Source organism: Schistocerca serialis, chromosome 1 (genome assembly GCF_023864345.2).
Source record: "Schistocerca serialis cubense isolate TAMUIC-IGC-003099 chromosome 1, iqSchSeri2.2, whole genome shotgun sequence".
In the NCBI taxonomy this organism is placed as follows: domain Eukaryota; kingdom Metazoa; phylum Arthropoda; class Insecta; order Orthoptera; family Acrididae; genus Schistocerca; species Schistocerca serialis.
The window spans coordinates 201021840-201046093 of record NC_064638.1 but is presented as its reverse complement, the minus strand read 5'-3'; the positions used below and the strand labels follow the sequence as shown (position 1 = coordinate 201046093).

The 24254-nt window shown below is 38.7% G+C and overlaps 1 protein-coding gene across 1 annotated transcript in view; it reads left to right on the top strand.

Annotated features, from left to right (window-relative positions):
• LOC126459141 (uncharacterized) overlaps positions 1-24254 on the top strand; it is a 110877-nt gene that overhangs the window by 67995 nt on the left and 18628 nt on the right. Inside the window, exons 7-15 of the mRNA XM_050095843.1 lie at positions 3189-3381; positions 8420-8636; positions 9111-9266; positions 9442-9619; positions 9706-9874; positions 9991-10160; positions 10251-10359; positions 10445-10617; positions 10765-10903. Of these exons, the coding sequence (XP_049951800.1) occupies positions 3189-3381; positions 8420-8636; positions 9111-9266; positions 9442-9619; positions 9706-9874; positions 9991-10160; positions 10251-10359; positions 10445-10617; positions 10765-10903 (1504 nt within the window). The remainder of the gene's footprint in view (positions 1-3188; positions 3382-8419; positions 8637-9110; positions 9267-9441; positions 9620-9705; positions 9875-9990; positions 10161-10250; positions 10360-10444; positions 10618-10764; positions 10904-24254) is intronic.

Genomic DNA, 24254 nt, shown 5'->3' with positions numbered 1-24254 from the left:
AGAGACTGTGGAGAGGTGAGAGTGAATGTAGGGTGAGGGATGTGTGAGGAGGGAGGGCAATGCTACAGGAGTGAGTGTTTCATTTTAGAGGGATCGAGCAGAGATTGAGATCAGGAGCACTGTGAAGTGAAAGTACATGTTGTAATTCAGAGAATTCTAGTGTAGGGTGGGAGGAGAGTGGGTGGAGGATCCACATGAGTGGTGAGGCAGTCTCTTATATCAAGGATGTTGTGTCAACAGCATGTTCTGCCATTGGACAATCAGCTATATTATTGGGCACAGTTTGGTGTTCATCATTTATTTGCCTAGACAGTTAGTTGGTGGCCATATGCATATAAATTACAGAAGAAAAATTATAGCTGAGCTGGTGTATGATGTGACTGTTTTTGCAGATGGCCCTGTCTCTGATCAGGTAGGATATGCCTATGATAGGACTGGAATGGGATGTGCAGAATGTATCCATAGCAGATGTCTTGCACCCGGATCTTCCACAGAAATGATACATGTGGTAAGATGTTGGGAGTAGGTATAGCCTAAGGCTGAACCAGGTTATTCTGTGGAGTGGTTGAGCAGTGAAATACCAGATTGGGTGAGGTGGGAGGACAGTGGATAGGATATTCCTCACATCCAGGGCCCAGTGATACGTTGGCAAAGGGCTTGATTAAGTTACTCAAGTTTGATATGATATTTCATAATCAGGATAGGTGTTTCTTAGTAGCTGGTATGTGCCAGTGATTGGAGGATTTGGGGATTGTGTGGCTATGGCAGAGGAGATTTGTCTGCTAGTTTTCAGCAGCAGCAGCAGAAATCTTGCAGCTGTGTGTCAGTCCAACCTAAATGGATAAATAATTCATGCTGATTGGCTTGAGACAGCTGCAACATCAGCACTGCTGCTGAAAATGAATTACCATGCTATATGTCCTTTCACTAGCAGGCTGCACCATTTTTTGGCTTTTCTGGTGACATGCTTTGGTACTGTGGCATGGGGTTCTCAATGGGTACCAGGATTGCAGGTATGTCCCTCCTAAGAAATAAATAAAAAATAATTATGTAACATATTTGTTGGGGATGGGAATTAAAATTTTGTGAGTACTACTCTTATATAGGTGTAAAGGGAGATGAAACATTTTTTGGGACATAAAACCATAGGAAAATAATTTATTTAATGTGTAGTTCCTTCTAGAGCCTTTCCAACTTCTATTCATTTCTAAAAAATTCAGTATAGATCTACAGAGTTACTTTCAACCATACCCCATGCCTAGGATGAAATGTCATAAGAACTGTCATCAGTCAGTCAGCCTAGAGAACCTGAACATTGTGATTTTTACTTTAATATTGTCTGGTTTTGATATTTTTGTATATTATACCATTCTTACTCTTACCATATTCCCTGCATTAACCACCCCTCCCTCCCCCCCCCCCCCCCAACTCCAATACCCACCACCACCCCAATATTTGTTTTTCCCACTATGGTAATAACATTAGCACTTCCATAGTCATGCTTTATTCAGAGGCTAGATTTTTTATCTTTATGAATGTAGTTCTGTATTTTTATTGTTTATTTTAAAGTCAATTTTTTCTAACTATATTACAGTCAGTGTAATGCTGAAATGTTGCAAAAATTTGCTGCATGTAATAGGAATATAAATTAACTTCAAAGAATTTCTATTTTTTCACTACAAGGTGTACAACTTTGCTTCCACCATTTGCCAATAGGTGGTGACAATGGTAAGTAGCAGTCGAAAGAATCAGATCGCAGACATCATTCAGTTAGCTTGGGACCTTGGTCAACATAACTTCATTCAAACATCAGTCGATTTGTGTCTGCATCATAAAGTTGTTGTTGATTGCAAATGTCAGTTTATGAGCCTAATTCTTGTCATTTGTGGGAGGTGTTACTGTTTTGTTTCAATATGAAGCAAACAGCGGCCGAGTCTCATCGAATGCTCTCAAGTATGTATTGTAAGGATGGTATTAGTGAAATAATGTATCATGAGTGGTTTCAACACTTCAAAAACAGTGATTTTAACACCATAGACTGACATAGTGGTGAAAGAGAATGTTTCTGAAGAGTCTCAAGGCTATGGGCATGATTCAGAAAGAAGGAACTTGGGTCCGTTGAGAGCTGAAACCAAGAGACGTTGAACAGCGTTTGTGTGTTTGCGAAACAGTTGCTTCAGAGGCAAAAACGGAAGGGATTTCTGCATCGCATTGTGACCGGGGACGAAAAATGGGTTCATTACAATAATCCTAAATGCAAAAAATCATCGGGATATCCCGGCCACGCTTCCATGTCAACAGCCAAACCAAATATTCATGGTTCCAAGATCATGCTCTGCATTTGGTGTGACCAGTTCAGCATTGTGTACTATGAGGTATTAAAACCAAGTGAAACAATCACAGGTGCTCGTTATCCAATGCAATTACTGTGTTTGAGCAGAGAATTAAAAGACAAACAGCCGCAATACAGTGACAGGCATGATAAAGTGATTTTGCAGCATGACAACACTCGACCCCATGTTGCAAAAAGAGATCAAAACATACTTGAAAACGTTAAAATGGGAAGTCCTACCCCACCCGTCGTATTCTCCAGACATCGCCCCCTCTATCACCTGTTTAGATCAGTGGTGCATGGCCTGGCTGACCAACACTTCCAATCTCATGAAGATGTCACAAATTGGATCGATTCGTGGATCGCTTCAAAAAATGAACAATTTTTTCAGTGCAGGATTCATACACTGCCTGAAAGATGGGAGTAAGTAGTGGCCAGCGATGGAAAATACTTTGAATGATACTTGTGTAACCAATTTGTTTCATTAAAGCCTCAAATGTTGGGGGAGAAAATGGCGGAAGCAAAGTTGTACACCTTGTAGAAAAAATTGTGAGATTTAAGACCTTGTACAGTAATTGTTATGGTTCTAAGTAGCTGTAGATAACTAGTAGTACCATCATGAGTCACTGGTTTTCAAGAAACTGCACTTTTTATACAATTTGGGTATTGTGAAAAATTGTTCCCTTTCTTTTACTGGTAGTAAAATTTTTGAAATGAAATATCAATGTCAAATTTATCTCATATCAGTTGCTGAACTATCGTAACATACCCAGGAATCATCCACTTTTATTATTACTTTAGAAGATTAACATTTTATACCTGAAAAGACAAGTAAAATGTTTAAAAACTCAATTAGGACCACGAGAACAGGTGAATCAAGTAACTGCTTTTATTGATGGCTCCATGATATATGGTAGCTCAAGAGAGGAAGCAAATCAGCTGAGAACATTTAGCAGAGGCCAAATGAAGACACAGATCAGCAGAGGTGGGAGGGCACTTATGCCATCTGATGACAGCAATCTGGACTGCCGTAATGAGGGTCTGTACAAGTAAGTTATGACACTAAAATTTATATTATTATTTCTTCTAAAAACAGTTCAGCATATAACTAATGTAGCTAGTGTGTACATATTGTGTTACTTAAATGTTTTATAGTTCCAACAGACATTTATTTCAGAAAATACGATGTGAATGCTATCATAATAATCATAGTCATTTAAATAAAAAAACAATAAATATTATTCTTTTGGTAACAGTATTATTAAGGTTGAAACCCATTAAGATTCCATGGATGGATAATAAATACTCAATACGCATGCCCAGTGGTGTAATTAGAATAGGGGATTATGGTTTTAACACCCTCCCCACCTCCTCTCTCTGAAATGTAAAATTATAGACATGTTTTTCTTACACAGCTGCTTGCAATATCATAATTCTAGAGTAGAAAACAAGGGCTAACAACACGTCTGCTTCAGTATGTGAAGAAGCAGGTTGTACGCTAATGACAGACTCTTTCCAAATGAATCCCTGCACAAAAGACAATAACTGATAACTGGCATTATTGTACACTGAGATTGGTTAATAGTAAGTAGAGATCTTTAAAACATTAAAGCTTATTTATTTCAACATGCTCCAAAACATAGTAACATTGCATGTTTTCAGTTTTCTTCTAGTAACACATATCAATTTAACATCAATGGAGAATTAAAAACAAAATTTACAAGCTCAGTCTCAGCATATTACATTATCCATAATTGAATGTTAATGAAAGAAGGGCCAATGTGTGCTATAGAGGTGGTGGACAAGTTGTTGGAGCATGCACTGAGCAGTAAATGTTTTAGTTTGTTTCATACATGATTCTCTGCATTACTAGTTGTTAAACTCTTGAGACAACAGTGTTGCAAAAATGAGTGTTATTGAAGCTAGTATAGTGAAATCTACAGTTTGAGAGCTAAGACAATGCATCAGAAAACAAAAAATGGGAACATTGTAAACTGCTTCTCCAAAACACCTCAACTAGAAGAAACTCTGTCCTCTCAGACTGAGAAAATGGATGATCAACCACAAGTGCCACCACTGCTGGTTTCAAACAATAGAAGTGTTATTGGTAATTCAAAATCACCCTTGTCAAATCCTGAAGCAAAATCAACATCTTTCATTGACACATTAAACTCAGACAGTCCACCACTAGGTTGTAAGTATGACATTAGTGATTGTTTGCTATCAAATAATGAATAAGTTGATGACCACATGAAGCTACAACATTTCCAAAACCTTTATTGTGTCTGATGCAACTTACAAATTTCCCCTCACTTTGCAAAGTGGCCAATATTGTAAGTTCAGCCTAAGTTGTAGGGAGAAATATTTTTGGTTAGTATACTCTGCCAAAGAGGATGGGGCCTACTACAAGTAATGTGCATTTTTCACTAAGACAAGTTCAGCTGAAGGTAGTCATCAAAATGTTGGAGCCCTGGTAACCTCCAAGTTTTCAATGTCTATGCAAGCAACAATTTCCATAAGGCTGCTGTGATCAATAGTGACAATTTTGTTCACATGATGATGAGCAAGACAAAATATCTAAAACATTGAACAGTGGAAAATCCAGGATGAAATAATGACAAAGCTATGAAAAGGATAGAGTGCTACTTACCACAGAGTGGAGATGGTGAGTCACACACACACACACACACACACACACACACACACACAAATGCAATTCACGCACATAGGACCACAGTCTCTGGCTGGTGATGCCAGACTTTGGGTCTATTACAGTTGAAAGGGTTATTCTGTGCATTAATGATACCCTAGTTTTCACAGTTCTTGCAGATGAAACAGCTGATGTTGCTGTAATAGAGCAACTTTTTCTTTGAGCCTGTTATATTTCCCTATATCTCAAGATCTGTAAAGATTTCCTGCAATTTGTTCAAGTGTTTGATATGAATGGCAAAGGATTAGCTAGATCTATAATTGAACACTTGGTAAAATTTGTTGTTGATGTGTCATTTTTACGAGTACAGAGCTATGACGTTGCTGCATCCATGTTGAGAAATGCCTTTGGGGCTCATCCATTCATATAACAGAACAGTCCTTTAGCTGTATATTCTCATTGTGCAGTTTATAATTTCTATTTCATTGCCACTGACACATCCAACATTCAACTTATCAGAAATTCACAAGGAACACTGGAAGTCGTATGTAATTTCTTTGGCCACCAAATCACAGAAAAATATTAAATGATGCCCTTTAGTCATTAACCAATGTTCGAGTCAGGAATTTGAAACATGCTACACTTACTAAATGGATTTAGTGCCTTTGCAGCATACAAGACTTCGAGGAGATATATGATTATGTTGTTGTGGCTTAGGGGAAGATTCAAGAATTTGACAAGAACACATCCCACAATGCCACGATTCTGTTAGCAGCCATCACCATGGGAGATTTTGTCATCTGCTCGGCTATACTTTCTGAACTTTTTGTGTTTGGTGAGTCCGTCTGCCTTTAGCTTCTGCACCGAGATACAGATTTTGCAGAATTAACCCGCATTGCCAGGGATCTGAAATTGAAACTGCTGGCAGTCAGAGAAAAACGGAAATATTGTTTACAAAACAACCTTATCCCCTTCAAAATATTTCCATTACAACTAATACATTTGTCCCACTGGTGTTTCCACTGTCTGAAACGTTTTTCGTATTCGTCTTCAGAAATGGCTGACAGCTCCTCCCTCATTTTTTCTTGACTTCTTCAATGTTTTAAAATCAGTGTCCTTTCATGCCACTTTTCATTCGTGGAAATAAGAAAAAGTGGCATGGAACCAGGTCAGGTAAATAATGGTGCATGGGGCAGAGGAATCACGCTATTTTTAGCTGAAAACTGTCTAATAAGAGATGGCTGAGTGTGCAGGTGCGTTGTCCTGGTGGAAGAACCAGTCTCCTGTCTATCTCAAATCATGTCTCTTTTTATGTACACTGTTGTGCAATCTTCTTAAAACTTCCACATAAGACTTGATTGAATGTCTGACCTCGTCAAACAAACTCTGAATGAACTACACCGTTGGCATCAAAAGAGCAAATCAGCATTGTTTTGATGCTTGATTTGACTTGACAACACTCTTTTGGATGGGCTCACGATGACATCTTCTGTTCGCTTGACTGTTACTTTGTTTCTGGGTTGTATCCATAACACCATGACTAATCACAAGTAATGAACTTTGACAGAAAATCTGGATCAGTTTCAAGCTGTTGTTTCAAAGCAAGACAGGTTTCAATTCGACATTCCTTTTGAGGAACAAACTTGGCCGCAAACCTTTTCATTCCCAGATCTTCCATTAAAATTCACTGAACCAAGCTCCAAGATTACCCACTAATCTCCAACAGTTGATCAACTGTGTGTCGATAGTCTGTGAGCACAAACTCTCGAATCTTTTCAATATTTTTGGTGTTTGGGCAGTTGATGGATGTCCAGAACAAGGTCTGTCATCAGTCAACATTTTTAAATCAAGCAAACTGCTCGTACACTTGAGTTTTTCCAATATCATCATCTCAGTAAGCTGTTTTTAACACTGAAACAGTATCAGCAGCAATGTTACTGAGTAGAAAATAAAATTTCACAACTGTATGTTGTTCACTTAAACTTGCCATCACAAAAAACAAAACAAGAACAAAACAGTGCTAGCAAAAACAATCACTGCAGATGAACAGAAGTCAACAACACAGGCAACACTAAATTGGCATGAGTTGCACCATACACGCCTAGCAGCAGAAATGAACACTACACAAACTCAGCCCACGATAATGTTATTCAATTATTTATTGATGTATATATTTATTTTTTTGGGTACCCCCTTTTAGTTTCTGCTGGGTTTGCTTAGAATCCAAGTAATTAGTTCTGAAGCTGAAATTGAGCAATCACACATTTCTAACGAGCAAGAACATCGTGCAGATGAAGATACCGATTATGATGTTGAGGGTTACTACAAAGTGTCTGTGTTCATACCCATTCTGGATGCCTTCATTACTTCACTGCAGGATTGGTTCTCGACTGTGTGAACTTTTTAACAGCTTTAATTGTCTTCTACCATGAAAAACTTAAGACATAGGTATCATTGATGGAATTACAAAACCCCGTTCATTTTATGCTTCAAATCCATTAGTCACTGATTTAACAATGACAACAGCTGAGTTGAAACTCTTATCATCAATGTCTGAATTAACTGCAGCAGTTGCTTAAGAACACAATGGAAGCTTTGTCTCTCTGTGACCGTCAAATCCTCCTAAAGTATTTCAGTTTTTACAGCTCTTGGCAATCTTGCCAGTGACAGTAGCCATGAATGAGCACAGTTTCTCCACCCTTAAGAGAATCGAAACATACGTAAGGAATACAGCTAGCAAGGCATGTCTTAATGTGCTTGTCATGATGACAATTCATTGAGAAGAAGGGATTGATGTCGAAACTGTGATAAGTGATATGGCAAAACAAAGAGACTGCCTTCTCCCTCTTTTACTTTGAAATCTAGTAAACGGCTTAATCATTTGTGTTATTTATGTGTATTAAAGTATCAGATTTTTATGTACTTCAATGTAAACTAATGGGGGCCTAGCCTATAAAAATAGGTAATTAATAGAAGTTGTGCAGAAAATTCTCTTAGCAACTGGATTATGTTTTATTAAAATTGTTAAAACTTGACAACCTTATAAAATTAATTTCATGATATAATTCATAACATCAGTAAACTCTCTTTGTTATGTCATTAGTGTTATGATCACACAAATGTAAACCAATGACAAACTTAATTTTTTATAATTTTGTGCATTAAATTACTATGGATCAATAAAATTAATTTTCAGTTTCAGCTACAGTAAAATGAAAGGCAGAGGCCCCCCCATCCTATTCTCCCACCCCACCCTCTAAAACAACAAAAACAAAACAAAAAATGCAGATATGCCACTGTGCATGCCAGAGACTGTCAGCAGCTCTACAGTTCTAGTGATGATTGTTAACAATAAGTACCTGTCACAACGAGACAAAAACAACTCAAGTCTTGTGTACAATTAAGATTAAAGTCATTTTGTTTACTTTCCAACACAGGTGTTTCAAAGCTGGTGACAAACGTGCAAATGAACATATTGGCCTGGCAACCCTGCACACAATATGGTTACGTGAGCATAATCGCCTAGCAGCTGAACTAGCCCGGCTGAACCCACACTGGGGTGATGAGACACTTTTTCAGGAGGCCAGGAGAATTGTTGGAGCAGAGATACAGCACATCTCATATACTGAGTTCCTGCCTATGGTCCTTGGACAGGTTAGAATGATTTTGTATTATCTTCATTGTAATAAAATATCATTACGATATTGCAGATGACAAATGAAAATTGATCTTTCCAATCATAGTTGTACGTTGAAATGAGATGCTTACTCTAAATAGCACAAACCTTAGATTTTGCTGTCTTACGTAACTAGTCAAGAAATAAACCAAAGTTAAAAGAGGCAGAGTATTGCTACAATACTGATTGTAAATTCCCATTTGTTCCTGTGTCTATTCCTAGAAGAGAGAATTGCAAATTTGGAGCCCAAATCTTAATTGGGTCGCATTTATCAATTTATTCACTGCAGTTATGATTTTCAATTTAATTTTTGTGTTATTACTTCATAATGTATTTATTACAGTAACAAATAGTATTAAACTGTCAAATATAAATGTATAAAAGTGGTATTGTTAATCTGTTGTACACTATAGTACATAATTTTTTTGACTGATGGTAATATACTGTTGTAGGACATCATGGACAAATATGGGCTAAGAACCCAAGCTTCAGGACATTTCACAGGTTATGACATCAATTTGAATGCTGGCATTGCCAACAGTGTTGCCGCAGCTGCAATGTGGTTTATAGCTTCCCTGATGCCCAAGACTATGAAATTATTTGATGAGGTTAGACATGTATCTATTAACATGTTCTTTTAGCTATAAGACTATACACCAAAACTACAGTACCAGTGACAGCTGTGAATGTAGTGTAAAGCATTTTGTTGAAAATGTACCTCCTATGAACAAGAATTGAGGAGGAAACTTCATTTTATTGTGTTTGCTTTGTTCTTTATTACAGTCGGGAAGGAGAATTGGAGAGAAATCAATAGCATCTTCATTTTATGCACCATTTCAGTTATACGAAGTGGGAGCAGTGGATAAAATGTTGCAGAGTATGCTACATGGTGCTGCACAGAAAGAAGATGAATTTATTAATGAAGTGATGACTAATCATATGTTTCAAGATCCAAGCAAAGGTCCACTTTTTATTAATGATTACATATAAAATAGTGCCATTGCTTATTAGGAACATTTAATTTTTTCTGTGCCCTATATCTGATAGGTCCAGGCCTAGATCTGGCTGCACAAATAATACAACATGGGAGAGATCATGGATTACCTGATTACACAAAGTGGCGAAAGTTCTGCAGTCTTCCTGATGTGAGGTCTTTTCGTGACTTAGCAGATGTAATGTCCCCTGCAGTTATTTCAGCTCTCCAGAAGGTTTACAGGTTAATTTACACATAATTTAATTTGTATGGCTCCCTTTGAGATTTTTGAAGTACTCTTGCATTTTCTGTGGCTGCATACTGATTTTCACAGACATGAACATTTTGTGTGTTCACAGGAATGTAACTGACATTGATCTCTTTACGGGTGCCCTTGGTGAGACTCCCATAGAAGGAGCTGTTGTGGGACCAACATTTGGTTGTTTATTGGGACGCCAGTTTCACTATCTCAGGCGTGGTGATCGTTACTGGTATGAAAATGACTTGCCACCATCATCTTTCACAAAGGGTAACTACATACCTATGATGTATTACTGTTTTCCTGTTTTCATGTTGTGGGAGTAATTATGCTAAAATAGTAACTTCTTTGCTTTACTAGAACAACTGAATGAAATTAGAAAAGTGAGTCTTGCAAGAGTTATTTGTGACAACAGTGATGGTTTAAGAGAAATTCAACCAGAAGCTTTTCTAGACAAAGATCAGTTCCTGTAAGTAGTCACAGTTACCTCCGTCAATAATGATACAATAGTCACTCATAAATATGTTATCTAAACGAGTAAAATCATCTTACAGGAATGCCATGTGTGGATGCAAAACTGATGTAATGAACCACCTGGATCTGCGTGCTTGGGGTACCACAAGTCCTCATTTTGTTGTCTCTGGAAGACTCTTAGCTGAGTCGGTTGCCAGGGCAAAGAGAGATGTTCATAAGATCATGCAACAAGAGATTGATCTGTGGGAACAAAGTGAGTAAAATATTTTTTTGTAGCAAAGGCAGATCTGACTGAATCAAGGAACAAATCCGTCCAGTGCTTAACATTGTAGTAAATTTTCAACTGATTTTTGAGCAAAACTTCAGACACATGCGTCAGGCATTCTTAATCTATTTCAAGGGCGAGTAGCAGATCCACTGTCACCTGTTGGCACAGCCTACGGATTTAACCGGCCAAAGAGACAAGCAGCAGAGATAGCGAATACATCGCTGCTGTTACAGTTTGCGTCTACCAGATTTGTCAATAGTTTTCTTCAAGGGTAAGAAATACATTACATATTTATGTTTTACTAAAATAAATGGAAAACTAGAGGAACTACATCACTGCTGTTACAGTTTGCGTCTATCAGATTTGTCAATAGTTTTCTTCAATGGTAAGAAATACATTACATATTTATGTATTACTAAAATAAATGGAAAACTAGAGGAAATGAATGGAGAACTCTGTAGTTACTCTGAATAACATCAGTGATAGTGGTGATTCAAGTCATTAAGCAGAAGTCTCATATTCCTGTTTTTACAGAAATGTAGTCCCTCACATTCCTCTAAATCCAATCAGCATTTAAAGGAGCTTCAGTGACACACTGTTCCATGTCAGCGCAACACACATGTAGCAAAAGTGGATTCAGTCTTTTACCTCTGTATGAAGGGAACTGAATGTGATGCCTTTCAGATGGAAGCATTGTTTTTTATAAGAGTGCTAGAGGGATGCTAAGGTGCAAATGTTGTGGCTGAAGGACATCGAGAATTTTTTGAGTGTCAAATTTTCAGTTAACTAATGAGCAGCATTCAGACAGTGTTCTCACAAAATGCTACTAATTGCGTACATCACAGTCATCTGACAGTCATGACATAGGCCTGCCACTGAGTCATCAGGGGCATTATTCACTTCATTTTCTCATATTTGTATATACTCTGGTCACCCTGTAAGATGTTTGTGAATGGCTTCTGTGTACTGCATACCTCTTGCTGCTGTATTAGAGATGATATTAATATCAAATTTGAATACATAATTCTCAAATATTACACCTGATAATATTGTGTAAGTTCGACAGAATTTGCCCAAATTAACGCAACTGCTTGTGTCCATATTGTGGTAGGCTCCACGTGGAGACCTTGTCCAGAAGTTGTTCACATGTGACAGAGTTGCTTCCAAAGGACAACAGTTGCATGTCGAGAGCTCTGTACTGGGAACTGAATCATGGTCTTCTGTATATGCATAGGATCACTGGTGCTGCTCTGAGGAGTCACTGTGTTTGGATGTTGTAACAAAATTGGTAGCTATTGGAGACATCTCTTACGCTGTGACTGTCACTGTCAGAAATTCTTGTTCTTCCCATTGCAACCTGATAGCAGCAAGCACAGTACTCCATGGTGTAGTTAGCTGGAATCCCAAATTACTATTAGTAAGTTTATCTGGCATGCAAATCTTGAGTTTCTCATTGATTGTGTGATGTTCAGTTCTTCAAGAATCGTCACTGAAGTATGGCAAGAGGGCTGTGATAGTGACTGTCTGCTTCCTCATTTTGATCACTGGTCTGGACTCACTATGTCTGTAGTGCACAATGAATTTATTTAACTGAATATCAGTCTGTTCAACCATCTTCATTGCTGAAGCTTGCATGACAGGCTTTCAGCATCAGAAATGATGTGCAGTACATACCAGTGTGTGCAACACATTATCAGTTTGTATAATCATGACAACTCATAGCCTTCAAATGTAGAATGATGTGAGTTGAGTTGTCATATGCATGATGCCCTCGAGTTCCATTGACTTTCCTTCATATCAAAACACCAAGTAAGGTGTCCCCTTTGTTTCCATCTCCATCACAAATTGGACAATGGAAACTCCAGATTGGAATGTCAGCAGTGTAAGGGAAAGGACAGGTTGCTAATTACAGCAAAGATAACACATTATATTGCAGATAGTCACAATTAAAAGACACTTACAGATTAGATTTTGGCTACAGATTTTGGCAGAAAAAGAAAGAGAAACACACACCACTCATTCACAAAAGCTAGCATACCTCACGCACACATGACTGCCAATTCCAGCAGCTCGGACCAGAATGCTGTTGTGGTCTGAGTTGCCAGAGTTGGTGGTCGTATGTGTGAGGTGTGCATAACAGTGTATCCTTTTCTTACATAATTGAAATTCCATCATCATAGACTGAATATCTAGATGGAGTAAATGTAACTGCTAAAGGAGTATGGGTAGTGTTTCTGCTCCGTATGGCCACACTACATACATGCCATTCATTCAGGATCACCAACAGCAGGAAGATTTTAAAAGATCACCTTCCCAGAATATTACTGGCCACTTTGGGAGACAGAATGACCTCATAGCAATCTAGTCTACTTGCTCAAAGTACTGGATGTTGAATAAAAAACACTGTGGAAGTAAGCACGTATTTGAAAAGTGCCATAATGCTCCTCTCAGAATTTGTTGCCTATGAGTGTCTTATGGAGTAACTTATTTAGAGAACAATGTTGAAACTAAATAAGAGATCTAATGGTAGTAGTCTGAGCACCTTGTGTTATATATTTAAATTAGAATTTAAGATTTTTGATGATAATTACTTCTGAATACAGCTATTTCTCATTTTGAGGTACTGCATAGGCCTTATTAGGTCCACCATTAACAAAAATAAATTGTGGGCCTTGGCTCGTACAAATAACTAATTTATACATATTATAGAAGTGTATGTATGCAAGTATGTTTCACATGTCATCGTAAACCACTGGAGCAATTTCAACCAAACTTCATACACAAATCACTTGCCGTCTCAAAAGAATCACTATGGTGGTAAGAACCACCTATCTTTGAAAACAGTGTGGAGTGGAGATGAAAAAGAAGCATACCTCATGATGCACAAACAGCCAGACTATATTCATCCAATATTTAAAAATGAGAACACTTAGTGACATGCAACAAACTTTATGTGTAATTTCAAATGTTTACAAGACCTTTTCTCACTCAGACATCCCACAAAATGGTGAAAGGAAAAAGTCTGTTGCTTGCTACATTTTCACTGTTCATGCAGTAAAAGTGCCACATCAAGCATGACTTTTTAATTAATTACTTCTTTACTAATAACTCTGTTCCCAACATATGTGCAGATAGTAATTATATATATCACTGAACATACCTGCAAAAATATATTATTGTAGGAAACATAGTTCAGGAGATATGACATCATAAAAACTGAGATGTGTGAAAAACTGTCACATAATGTATGACATTTTACTTCTTTACTACTAAATCTGTCCATAACACATTTCACAGCTTTTGTCCACATATACCAGTGGATATACCTGAAAAGTTCAGGAGATATGACATCATAAACAATGAGCTGCATGAACTGCAGGGTGAAATTCATTAGACATCCAGGTGAAATATGCATATAAATATGTGTGAAATATGTTAAATACATGTGAAATATATATGACATGTTTGTATGCGGGCAAAGCTGTGGGTAAAAAAACTCCTTCGAAACCCCTGTATCGATTTCAACCAAACTTGGTACACACATTACTTATTATCTGGAAAGAAATATTGTGGGCATAAGATCCAGCAACCTCCTATTAGTGTGGTGGTGAGAAAGGGGGGAAAAAGAGAGGGAAAGATGGAGATGGGTAAGGAAGACCTTGACACAGGTATGGGGGAGAAAGAGACTGACAAAGGGATTAGAGGGGCAAACGGACAGAGAAAGGAAGAAGAGGAGATGTGCAGAGAGGGGAAGTGGGATGACGAGATTGACAGTGAAAGGGAGGACTAAAAGATGGACAGAGATGGGGGAGGAGGAGATGGACTGAGAGTGGGGGGGGGAGGAGAAGGTGGACAGAAAGACAGGGAGGAGGAAATGGTAAGAGAAAGGGAAGAGGAGATGGATAGACAGAGAGGGGAAGAGGTACTGGACAGAGAGAGGGGAGAGGAGGAGATGGACAGAGACTGGGTGGTGCAGGAGATGTACAGAGAGGGGGGAGAAGGAGATGGGGAGAGGGTGGAGAAGAGGAGATAGACTAAGAGCATTTGGATAAATATGTAATTGGACAATTCCAGGTACTCAGCAAATACCGTATAAACATTTTCTGTTTATGCCATGAAAGAGCAGACATTCCTGTAATGTAACTGATCCATTACACTTTCTGAACATGGCACATAACTGACTATGTCCTAAAAAAACATAAACATGTGCAGTTTAAACAACTGCATCTGTATCTAGTGAAGTCCTAGACTATTAAGGGTGACCCTGCAACTCCCCATATCACAGCACAGCTCAGCAAATCTGCATGTGAGGTCATTGCAGAATCATCTGTGCCTCTTGTTTAAACTCTTCACCAATCTCCAAAAGAAAGGATCATAACCTGCTCTAGGTGTGATGGTGTGAACTGAGAGCCATAAATCCATCTCATGTGCAACACTTTCTGTCCAAAGCAAATGGAGATAGCATCTGAACTCAGGCATCAAGCAACATTCATGGTAACAAGAGCAGCATTTTTCAGCCAACTATTTTCCTGACAAGCAGCATGTCACTTAACAATCGAGCTCAAAATGTGCATGATCTCTATCTTTTGAGTTTGTCCATATCTTTCAGGAATCAGTACACCATTCTCAGTTTAAAATACTAAATTATTGTACATTTATTTCCACCACAGTCTTGCATGCTAGATGTTGAATTCTGCGAGGGCCATTAAATAATGAAACAGAAAAATAGCTGTACCAGCAGAAAAAAAGAGTTTATTAAATCAATGCAGTTTTGTGTCTATTTATCTGTGTAATCCTTTCCTACTTCTATGCACTTCTCACATATTCTTACAAGTCTCGTTATCCTCTAAATTAAAATATTCCTTACCTTGGTATTGTAGCCAGTTATGTACATTTTTCTTTACCTCTTTGTTACCGTTGATGTCATGCGTAAAAGCTGTTTTCATCAAATCAAATGATTAAAAATCTGAATGGGCAAGGACAGCACTGTAAGAAGGATGAGGTAGGAGCTCCCAGCCTACTTCACCAGTACTTTCCAGCATCAATTGTGCCATATGAGGTTGAGTGTTCTCTTCAAGAAGAAGCATGCTTTTCCTCTCCATCTTTGACATGTTATCTTCAGACGAGTCTTGATGATCATAAAATTTTGGGAGAACTGCTGGATGTCTTGTAACTTGCTGGTATTTTGCTGCAGAATCTTCTGGCCATCTTCAGGTAAATATTGATGAGCAATACACTAAGATCCCCTATTTAAGATCCCACCAGTACATGTGTAGTGTTCCTAGTTGGCATTGCACATGCATTGCTTAAAGACATGTACTTCCACTGTAAGCCTGTGTGCTGCTCTGCATGCACTTCATTGTGAAAGCTCGCCTCTTCAATATCAAAACAAGTTGTCTTCACATGGTAAGATTGCAGGATGACACCAACTACACAGAGCACAAAGTTTTTATATAATCAGGTCCCATGCAGAATTAGCTGGAAGCCACCATATTGATTCACAAGAAATTCAGACACTCATATTTCCACTGATTCATTGATAACTGACCACTGATTCATTGATAACTGAGCTTCAAAAGTTTGATTATGGTCCAGAATTTTTGTTTCATTATATTTCATGAGATGACCAGTGGAAATATAGTGTTCAGCGATAGCATACGTATTTGCTTGGAGAAGGCGAGTATGCTGGTGATGTTCTATAATGCGATATTGCACAGGGTGCATCATTTGCTCTGTATAATATTGCCACATTCACATAGAATCCTGTAAACATCTGCTTTCTGCAACTCTTAAGTAATCTTTAACAGATCTCAAGAGCCCTGATGTTATGGAAGGAGGCAGAAAGATAACTTCACCTTTATGTCTTCATAATCTTCTTTTCCTTACGCCTTCATCCCACACCTTCACAAGATCGGCATGGTTATAGGGGATTTGGCAAGGTTAATTTAAGTGGTGGCCAGATGCCCTTCCTGTCGCCACCCCGGTGGATGAGATGATGATGAAGACAACACAACATGATGACAAGGATGAGAACAACACAACAACACCCAGTCCCTGAGTGGAAAAAAAAATCCCTGACCCAGCCGGGAATCGAACCCGGCATTCTGTCACGCTGACTGCTCAGCTACCGGATGGACTACTTTATGTCTTCATAATATTCTGTTCTGCCTATTTTAGCTGAAACATTTCTAGTCAGAAACTGCGGTCGTGTGTGTGTGTGTGTGTGTGTGTTTTTTCTATCTCCAATGAGGCCTTGTTAGCTGAAAGCTGATTTTCTGACAGTCTTTTTGTTGTATCTTTCTATGACTGAGCATCTCTGGCATATAGTGAGTAGCAACTAGCATTTTCATAATATTGTTACATTCCATCTTGGATTTTCCATTGTTGAATTTCCAATATGTGGTAGATAAGCAGTCATTTTGAAGGCCTCGTCCTCTTCCTCATTCTGTCGTTTGTATGTGTGTAGTGCTCTCTGTATCAGCATTTGAGATGGTATTGGCTTTGTGGGTCAAGGCCTTTACAATGCCCATGATTTGTGCAGGATGTAGATTATATATAAAGGTCTTCTGAAACACTGAATGTCCAATTGTGCCATCACCATTATGTCACACCAAGACGTCTAAAAAAGACAAGCAACTATCTTCCCCATCTCCATAACAAATTTTATTTTTTCCTCTATCAAGTTCAGGTGATGATGGAACTCTCTGACAGTCTCCAAACCAACTGGAACACCTGGAAACTGTGACTGTGAACAATGGATATTTGTCTCAACAAGTACAGAGAGTGCTACAGATGTGGAAATGACAGAACAAGGAAGAAGATGAGGCCTTCAAATGACTGCTTGTCTATCATATAATGGAAATGTTTCAGACCTCCTTCCAAAATATCAGCGCTTTTGGACTTGACTTACAGTTGCATAAAGCAGGTGTTTACAGGATTCTGTGTGAATGTGGCAAATCTTATATAGAGCAAACAATGCACACTGTGCAGAATCGCACTCAAGATCACCAGCAGCACATTCACCTTCACCAGGCAGATAAGTCTACCATCACTGAACACTGTATTTCCACTGGTCTTTCAATGAAATATAATGAAACAAAAATTGTGGCCATATGTCAAACTTTTGGAGCTCAGTCATCAATGACTCGGTGGAAATATGGTTGTCTGACTCCCTTATTAACTGAGATGACGGTTTCCAATTAAATTCTGTATTGGACCCAATTATAGAAAAACTTCATGCTCTGCATAACTGGCAGCATCCCACGCTCTTACAATGTGAAGACAATTGTTCTGATATCATAGAGGCGAGCTTTCGCCCCAGAGAGCATGCAGATCAGTGCACTGACTTATCAGGTGTAGAAGTATGAAACTGGAATTTACCTATAGACCTTGAGACCACGTCTTCCAAGCCATGTGCTTCCTGTAACAACTAATGACAAATGTCGACACACAGTAACCCAAGTTCCATACATCCATATCTGTTTCAAACCCATAAACATGTCAAGTTTTGTGCCTGCAAACTATGATTTACAGATAGCATTGGTTATGTATTATCATTTGAATCACATTGAATGCTTGTCAAAGCTTTCAGAAAACATGCTTGTGGGAAAGCACAGTGTTTTGAGTGGTTCAAAGAATTCAAAAGTGGTGATTTTGACATGAGAGAAATGTCAAGTGTGGGAATACACTGGCAAAGTTCAAAGACGATAAACTGCAGGCTTATTGAATGAAGATAATACTCAAACTCGGCAGGAACTCATGAAACAATCGAATGTGATGCAGAAAGCAGTTTCTCTTTGGTTTAAAGCTATGGTAAAGGTGCAGAAAGTGGGAAAATGGGTTCCACACTAAATGAATGAGACAGCAAGCAAATCAAAAGACCACTTGTGGAATGTTGCTTTGCCAGATACAAAAGAAAGTCGTTTCTCCATTAAATAGTGACAGGTGATGAAAAATAGATATATCTTGAGAGTCTTAAGTGTCATAAGCCATGGATGAATCCAGGCAAACCATCGACACCCACTGCAAGACCAAATCACTTTGGAAAGAAGACAATGCTCTGTGTTTAGTGGGATCAGAAGGGTGTCACCTATTATGAGCTGCTAAAACCTGGTGAAACCATTAACACTGATACCAACAGTAAATGATTGATTTAAATTGAGTATTACATGGAAAATGGCCGGAATATGGAAAAAGGCAACACAAAGTCATATTGCTCCATGCCTAATCACACACAGCAAAACGAGTGATGGAAATGACTGAGCCGTTCAGTTGGGCAATACTAGGGGATGCAGCTTATTCTACAGACTTGGCTCCATCTGAATATCATCTGTTTGCATCACTGGGACACGCCCTTGCTGAACAACACTTCAGTTCACATGAGAATGTACAAAAATGGCTCACTAACTGGTTCACTTCAAATGAAGAACTTTTTTCTTTTCTTTTTTTTTTTTTTTTTGGCATGGCAGCCTGCTGGTGAGGTGGGAGAAATGTGTAAATAGCAATGTTGATAATTTTGAATAAAATATTGTTTATCAGTTTCAAACAATTGATATGTAATTATTGCAACCAAATTCTGGTTTCATATTTCTACATCTGGTACAGGAGAAGCACATGCGCTCAAGCAATGCATGCACATTGCCAACTAGGAACACCACACATGTGCCAGTGGTATCTTAAATAGGGAAGCTTATCGTATTGCTCGTCAGTATTAATGTGAAAGTGGCCAGAAGACTCTGTGCGAAAATATTGTACCAGCAAGTTACAGAGATCTGGTAGTTCTTCCAAAATTATGAAGAACAATCTGTGTGCTGGAAAAGTTTTAAATTTTCGTATCTTGATGCTGTTCTCAATCTTTTCTAAGTAGCATAGGCTGTTGACATTGCATTACTCCTCCAAAAAATCACAGCAAATTGGACCTTGAGCACTCCAAAAGATTGTTAAAATGACCTTACTAGCCAGTGGTTGCAGTTTGAATTTCTTACAGGCAGGTGATTCACAGAGCTTCCACTGTATGCCTCAATGCTTGGATTCGGCCTCAAAATGATATATACAAGTTTGATTGCAAGTAAAATACTGCACAAAATTGTATCACCTTTGCCACTACGGAAATGTCAACAGCCATGCAAAGATAGATACACTGGTTCCAGTTACATCACTGAAGTTAAGCACCATCAGGTGTGGCCAGTACTTGGATGCATGACCGTCCAGGTAAGCCATGCACTGTTGACATTTTCCTCTTTGCATTTACAGCAGAGGGAACAGGAGGGGTGGTGGTATGAAGTTGTTGATCATCAGTCTTTGCACCAGACATCCTGGATTCAATTCAAAATCTGTGCATAGCAATCATGAAGTGAAGGCATGCGACACTGTGAGTGATGATTCACCTATCAGACTTGGTCATTGAACTCGGGGGCCACCTTCGGGCTCTGTCATCATCTTCAACACAAACATGATCCTACACTACACTCACACTCATCAAAGTCACTACATTTAACAGATACTCTTTCATACATAGCATTCATACTTCATTAGGGAAAGGTGCCTATGGGTGCAAATGATAGGTAAAACCTTTTCAGTAAGGCAGCTGAACCTGCCTTTCAGGGTCTCTCAGCCTTTCATACCATATGACTTTACTACTAAAATGATTTTTGAGCTTGGTGCAACTGTAGTGTTTGTGTTCTTTGTGATGAATGATAAACTCTCTGGGAAATCATGTTGCACAAATCATATGGTAGTTCAGTTTGTTTTGAATGATGAAATGAGTTGTACCGACACTAACTTATCATTTGTAGCAATATGTTCTATTGTAAGTCATTGGTCTTCTTCAGTAAGTGAATGAATATGAGATAGCAATGCAAGTACAAGAGTAGTACTTGTCAGTTATGCTTTTGCAGCCATTTCTAAACTTTTCACCTGCACACAAAAACTCAAATGTGTCATGCAACTGCTGGCATATTGTTTGTTCATTGGAGAGAATGTTTTTGATAGTTGTACACTTTCCTAAAGTAAAAACTGGATCACAGAAAGCTGTTCTCCAAAAGCATTCTCTTTGAGTGAGCAAGCCATCCTAAGACATTAGAACTTATGTTTAAATAAATGTTAATTGCTCAAACTACAGCATTCTTTGCCGGGTTGCCAACTAACATTTACAAAAATTTCAATTCCCTGAATTATGTGCTGCTTTCACTATGTATGTTAGTTCATCCAATTATTGAATAAACATCATATTTTTTATCCTGTTCTCCCAGTAACCATGGTAAAAAATTAAAATACAAATTAATTACACTCTATCTACATGATGTTGTTGTTGTTATTGTGGTCTTCAGTCCTCAGACTGGTTTGATGCAGCTCTCCATGCTACTCTATCCTGTGCAACCTTCTTCATCTCCCAGTACCTACTGCAACCTATATCCTCCTGAATCTGCTTAGTGTATACATCTCTTGGTCTCCCTCTACGATTTTTACCCTCCCCACTGCCCTCCAATACTAAATTGGTGATCCCTTGATCCCTCAGAACATGTCCTACCAACCGATCCCTTCTTCTAGTCAAGTTGTGCCACAAACTTCTCTTCTCCCCAATCCGATTCAATACTTCCACATTAGTTACGTGATCTACCCATCTCATCTTCAGCATTCTTCTGTAGCACAACATTCTGAAAGTTTCTATTCTCTCCTTGTCTAAACTATTTATCGTCCATGTTTCACATCCATACATGGCTACACTCTATACAAATACTTTTAGAAACGTTTTCCTGACACTTAAATCTATACTCGATGTTAACAAATTTCTCCTCTTCAGCAACGCTTTCCTTGCCATAGCCAGTCTACATTTTGTATCCTCTCTACTTCGACCATCATCAGTTATTTTGCTCCCCAAATAGCAAAACTCCTTTACTACTTTAAGTGTCTCATTTCCTACTCTAATTCCCTCAGCATCACCTGATTTAATTCGACTACAATCCATTATCTTTGTTTTTCTTTTGTTGATGTTCATCTTATACCCTCCTTTCAAGACACTGTCCATTCCATCCAACTGCTCTTCCAAGTCCTTTGCTGTCCCTGACAGAATTACAATGTCATCGGCGAACCTCAAAGTTTTTATTTCTTCTCCGTGGATTTTAATACCTACACTGAATTTTTCTTTTATTTCCTTCACTGCTTGCTCAATATACATATTGAATAACATCGAGGAGAGGTACAACCCTAGAGGACAAATGTAAGGATGTAGACGCTTATCTCACTATGGGTAAGATAGATACTGCCTACAGGAAAATTAAAGAGACCTTTGAAGAAAAGGACCTTTGAAAAAAACCACTGCTTCCCTTTCATGTCCCTCGACTCTTATAACTGCCATCTGGTTTCTGTACAAATTGTAAACAGTCTTTCGCTCCCTGTACTTTACCCCTGCCACCTTTAGAATTTGAAAGAGAGTATTCCAGTCAACATTGTCAAAAGCTTTCTCTAAGTCTACAAATGCTAGAAACGTAGGTTTGCCTTTCCTTAATCTAGCTTCTAAGATAAGTCGTAGGGTCAGTATTGCCTCACATGTTCCCATATTTCTACGGAATCCAAACTGATCTTGCCCCAGGTCGGCTTCTACTAGTTTTTCCATTCGTCTGTAAAGAATACGCGTTAGTATTTTGCAGCTGTGACTTATTAAACTGATAGTTCGGTAATTTTCACATCTGTCAATATCTGCTTTCTTTGGGATTGGAATTATTATATTCTTCTTGAAGTCTGAAGGTATTTCGCCTGTCTCATACATCTTGCTCACCAGATGGTAGAGTTTTGTTAGGCCTGGCTCTCCCAAGGCTGTCAGTAGTTCTAGTGGAATGTTGTCTACTCCCGGGGCCTCGTTTCGACTTAGGTCTTTCAGTGCTCTGTCAAACTCTTCACGCAGTATCATATCTCCCATTTCATCTTCATCTACATCCTCTTCCATTTCCATAATACTGTCCTCAAGTACATTGCTCTTGTATAGACCCTCTATATACTCCTTCCACCTTTCTGCTTTCCCTTCTTTGCTTAGAACTGGGTTTCCATCTGAGCTCTTGATATTCATACAAGTGGTTCTCTTTTCTTCAAAGGTTTCTTTAATTTTCCTGTAGGCAGTATCTATCTTACCCCTGGTGAGATAAGCCTCTACATCCTTACATTTGTCCTCTAGCCATCCCTGCTAAGCCATTTTGCACTTCCTGTCGATCTCAGTTTTGAGACGTTTGTATTCATTTTCACTTGCTTCATTTACTGCATATTTATATTTTCTTCTTTCATCGATTAAATTCAATATTTCTTCTGTTACCCAAGGATTTCTACTAGCCCTCATCTTTTTACCTACTTGATCGTCTGCTGCCTTCACTACTTCATCCCTCAAAGCTACCCATTCTTCTTCTACTCTATTTCTTTCCCCAATTCTTGTCAATTGTTCCCTTATGCTCTCCCTGAAACTCTGTACAACCTGTGGTTTAGTCAGTTCATCCAGGTCCTATCTCCTTAAATCCCCACCTTTTTGTAGTTTCTTCAGTTTTAATCTACAGTTCATAACCAATAGATTGTGGTCAGAGTCCACATCTGCCCCCGGAAAAGTCTTACAATTTAAAAGATGGTTCCTAAATCTCTGTCTTACCATTCTATAATCTATCCGAAACCTGTCAGTATCTCCAGGCTTCTTCCATGTATACAACCTTCTTTTATGATTCTTGAACCAAGTGTTAGCCATTATTAAGTTGTGCTCTGTGCAAAATTCTACCAGGTGGCTTCCTCTTTCATTTCTTACCCCCAATCCATATTCACCTACTAAGTTTCCTTCTCTCCCTTTTCCTATTGCCGAATTCCAGTCACCCATGACTATTAAATTTTTGTCCCCCTTCACTATCTGAATAATTTCTTTTATTTCCTCATACATTTCTTCAATTTCTTCGTCATCTGCAGAGCTAGTTGGCATATAAACTTGTACTACTGTAGTAGGCATGGGCTTTGTGTCTATCTTGGCCACAATAATGAGTTCACTATGCTGTTTGTAGTAGCTTACCCACACTCCTATGTTTTTATTCATTAATAAACCTACTCCTGCATTACCCCTATTTGATTTTGTATTTATAACCCTGTATTCACCTGACCAAAAGTCTCGTTCCTCCTGCCACCGAACTTCACTAATTCCCACTATATCTAACTTTAACCTATCCATTTCCCATTTTAAATTTTCTAACCTACTTGCCCGATTAAGGGACCCGATCCGTAGAACGCCAGTTTTCTTTCTCCTGATAGCGACATCCTCTTGAGTAGTCCCCGCCCGGAGATCCGAATGGGGGACTATTTTACCTCCAGAATATTTTACCCAAGTGGGCGCCATCATCATTTAACCGTACAGTAAAGCTGCATGCCCTCGGGAAAAATTACGGCTGTAGTATCACCTTGCTTTCAGCTGTTCACAGTACCAGCACAGCAAGGCCGTCTTGGTTACTGTTACAAGTCCAGATCAGTCAATCATCCAGACTGTTGCCCCTGCAACTACTGGAAAGGCTGCTGGCCCTCTTCAGGAACCACACGTTTGTCTGGCCTCTCAACAGATACCCCTCTGTGGTTGCACCTACGGTATGGCTATCTGTATCGTTGAGGCA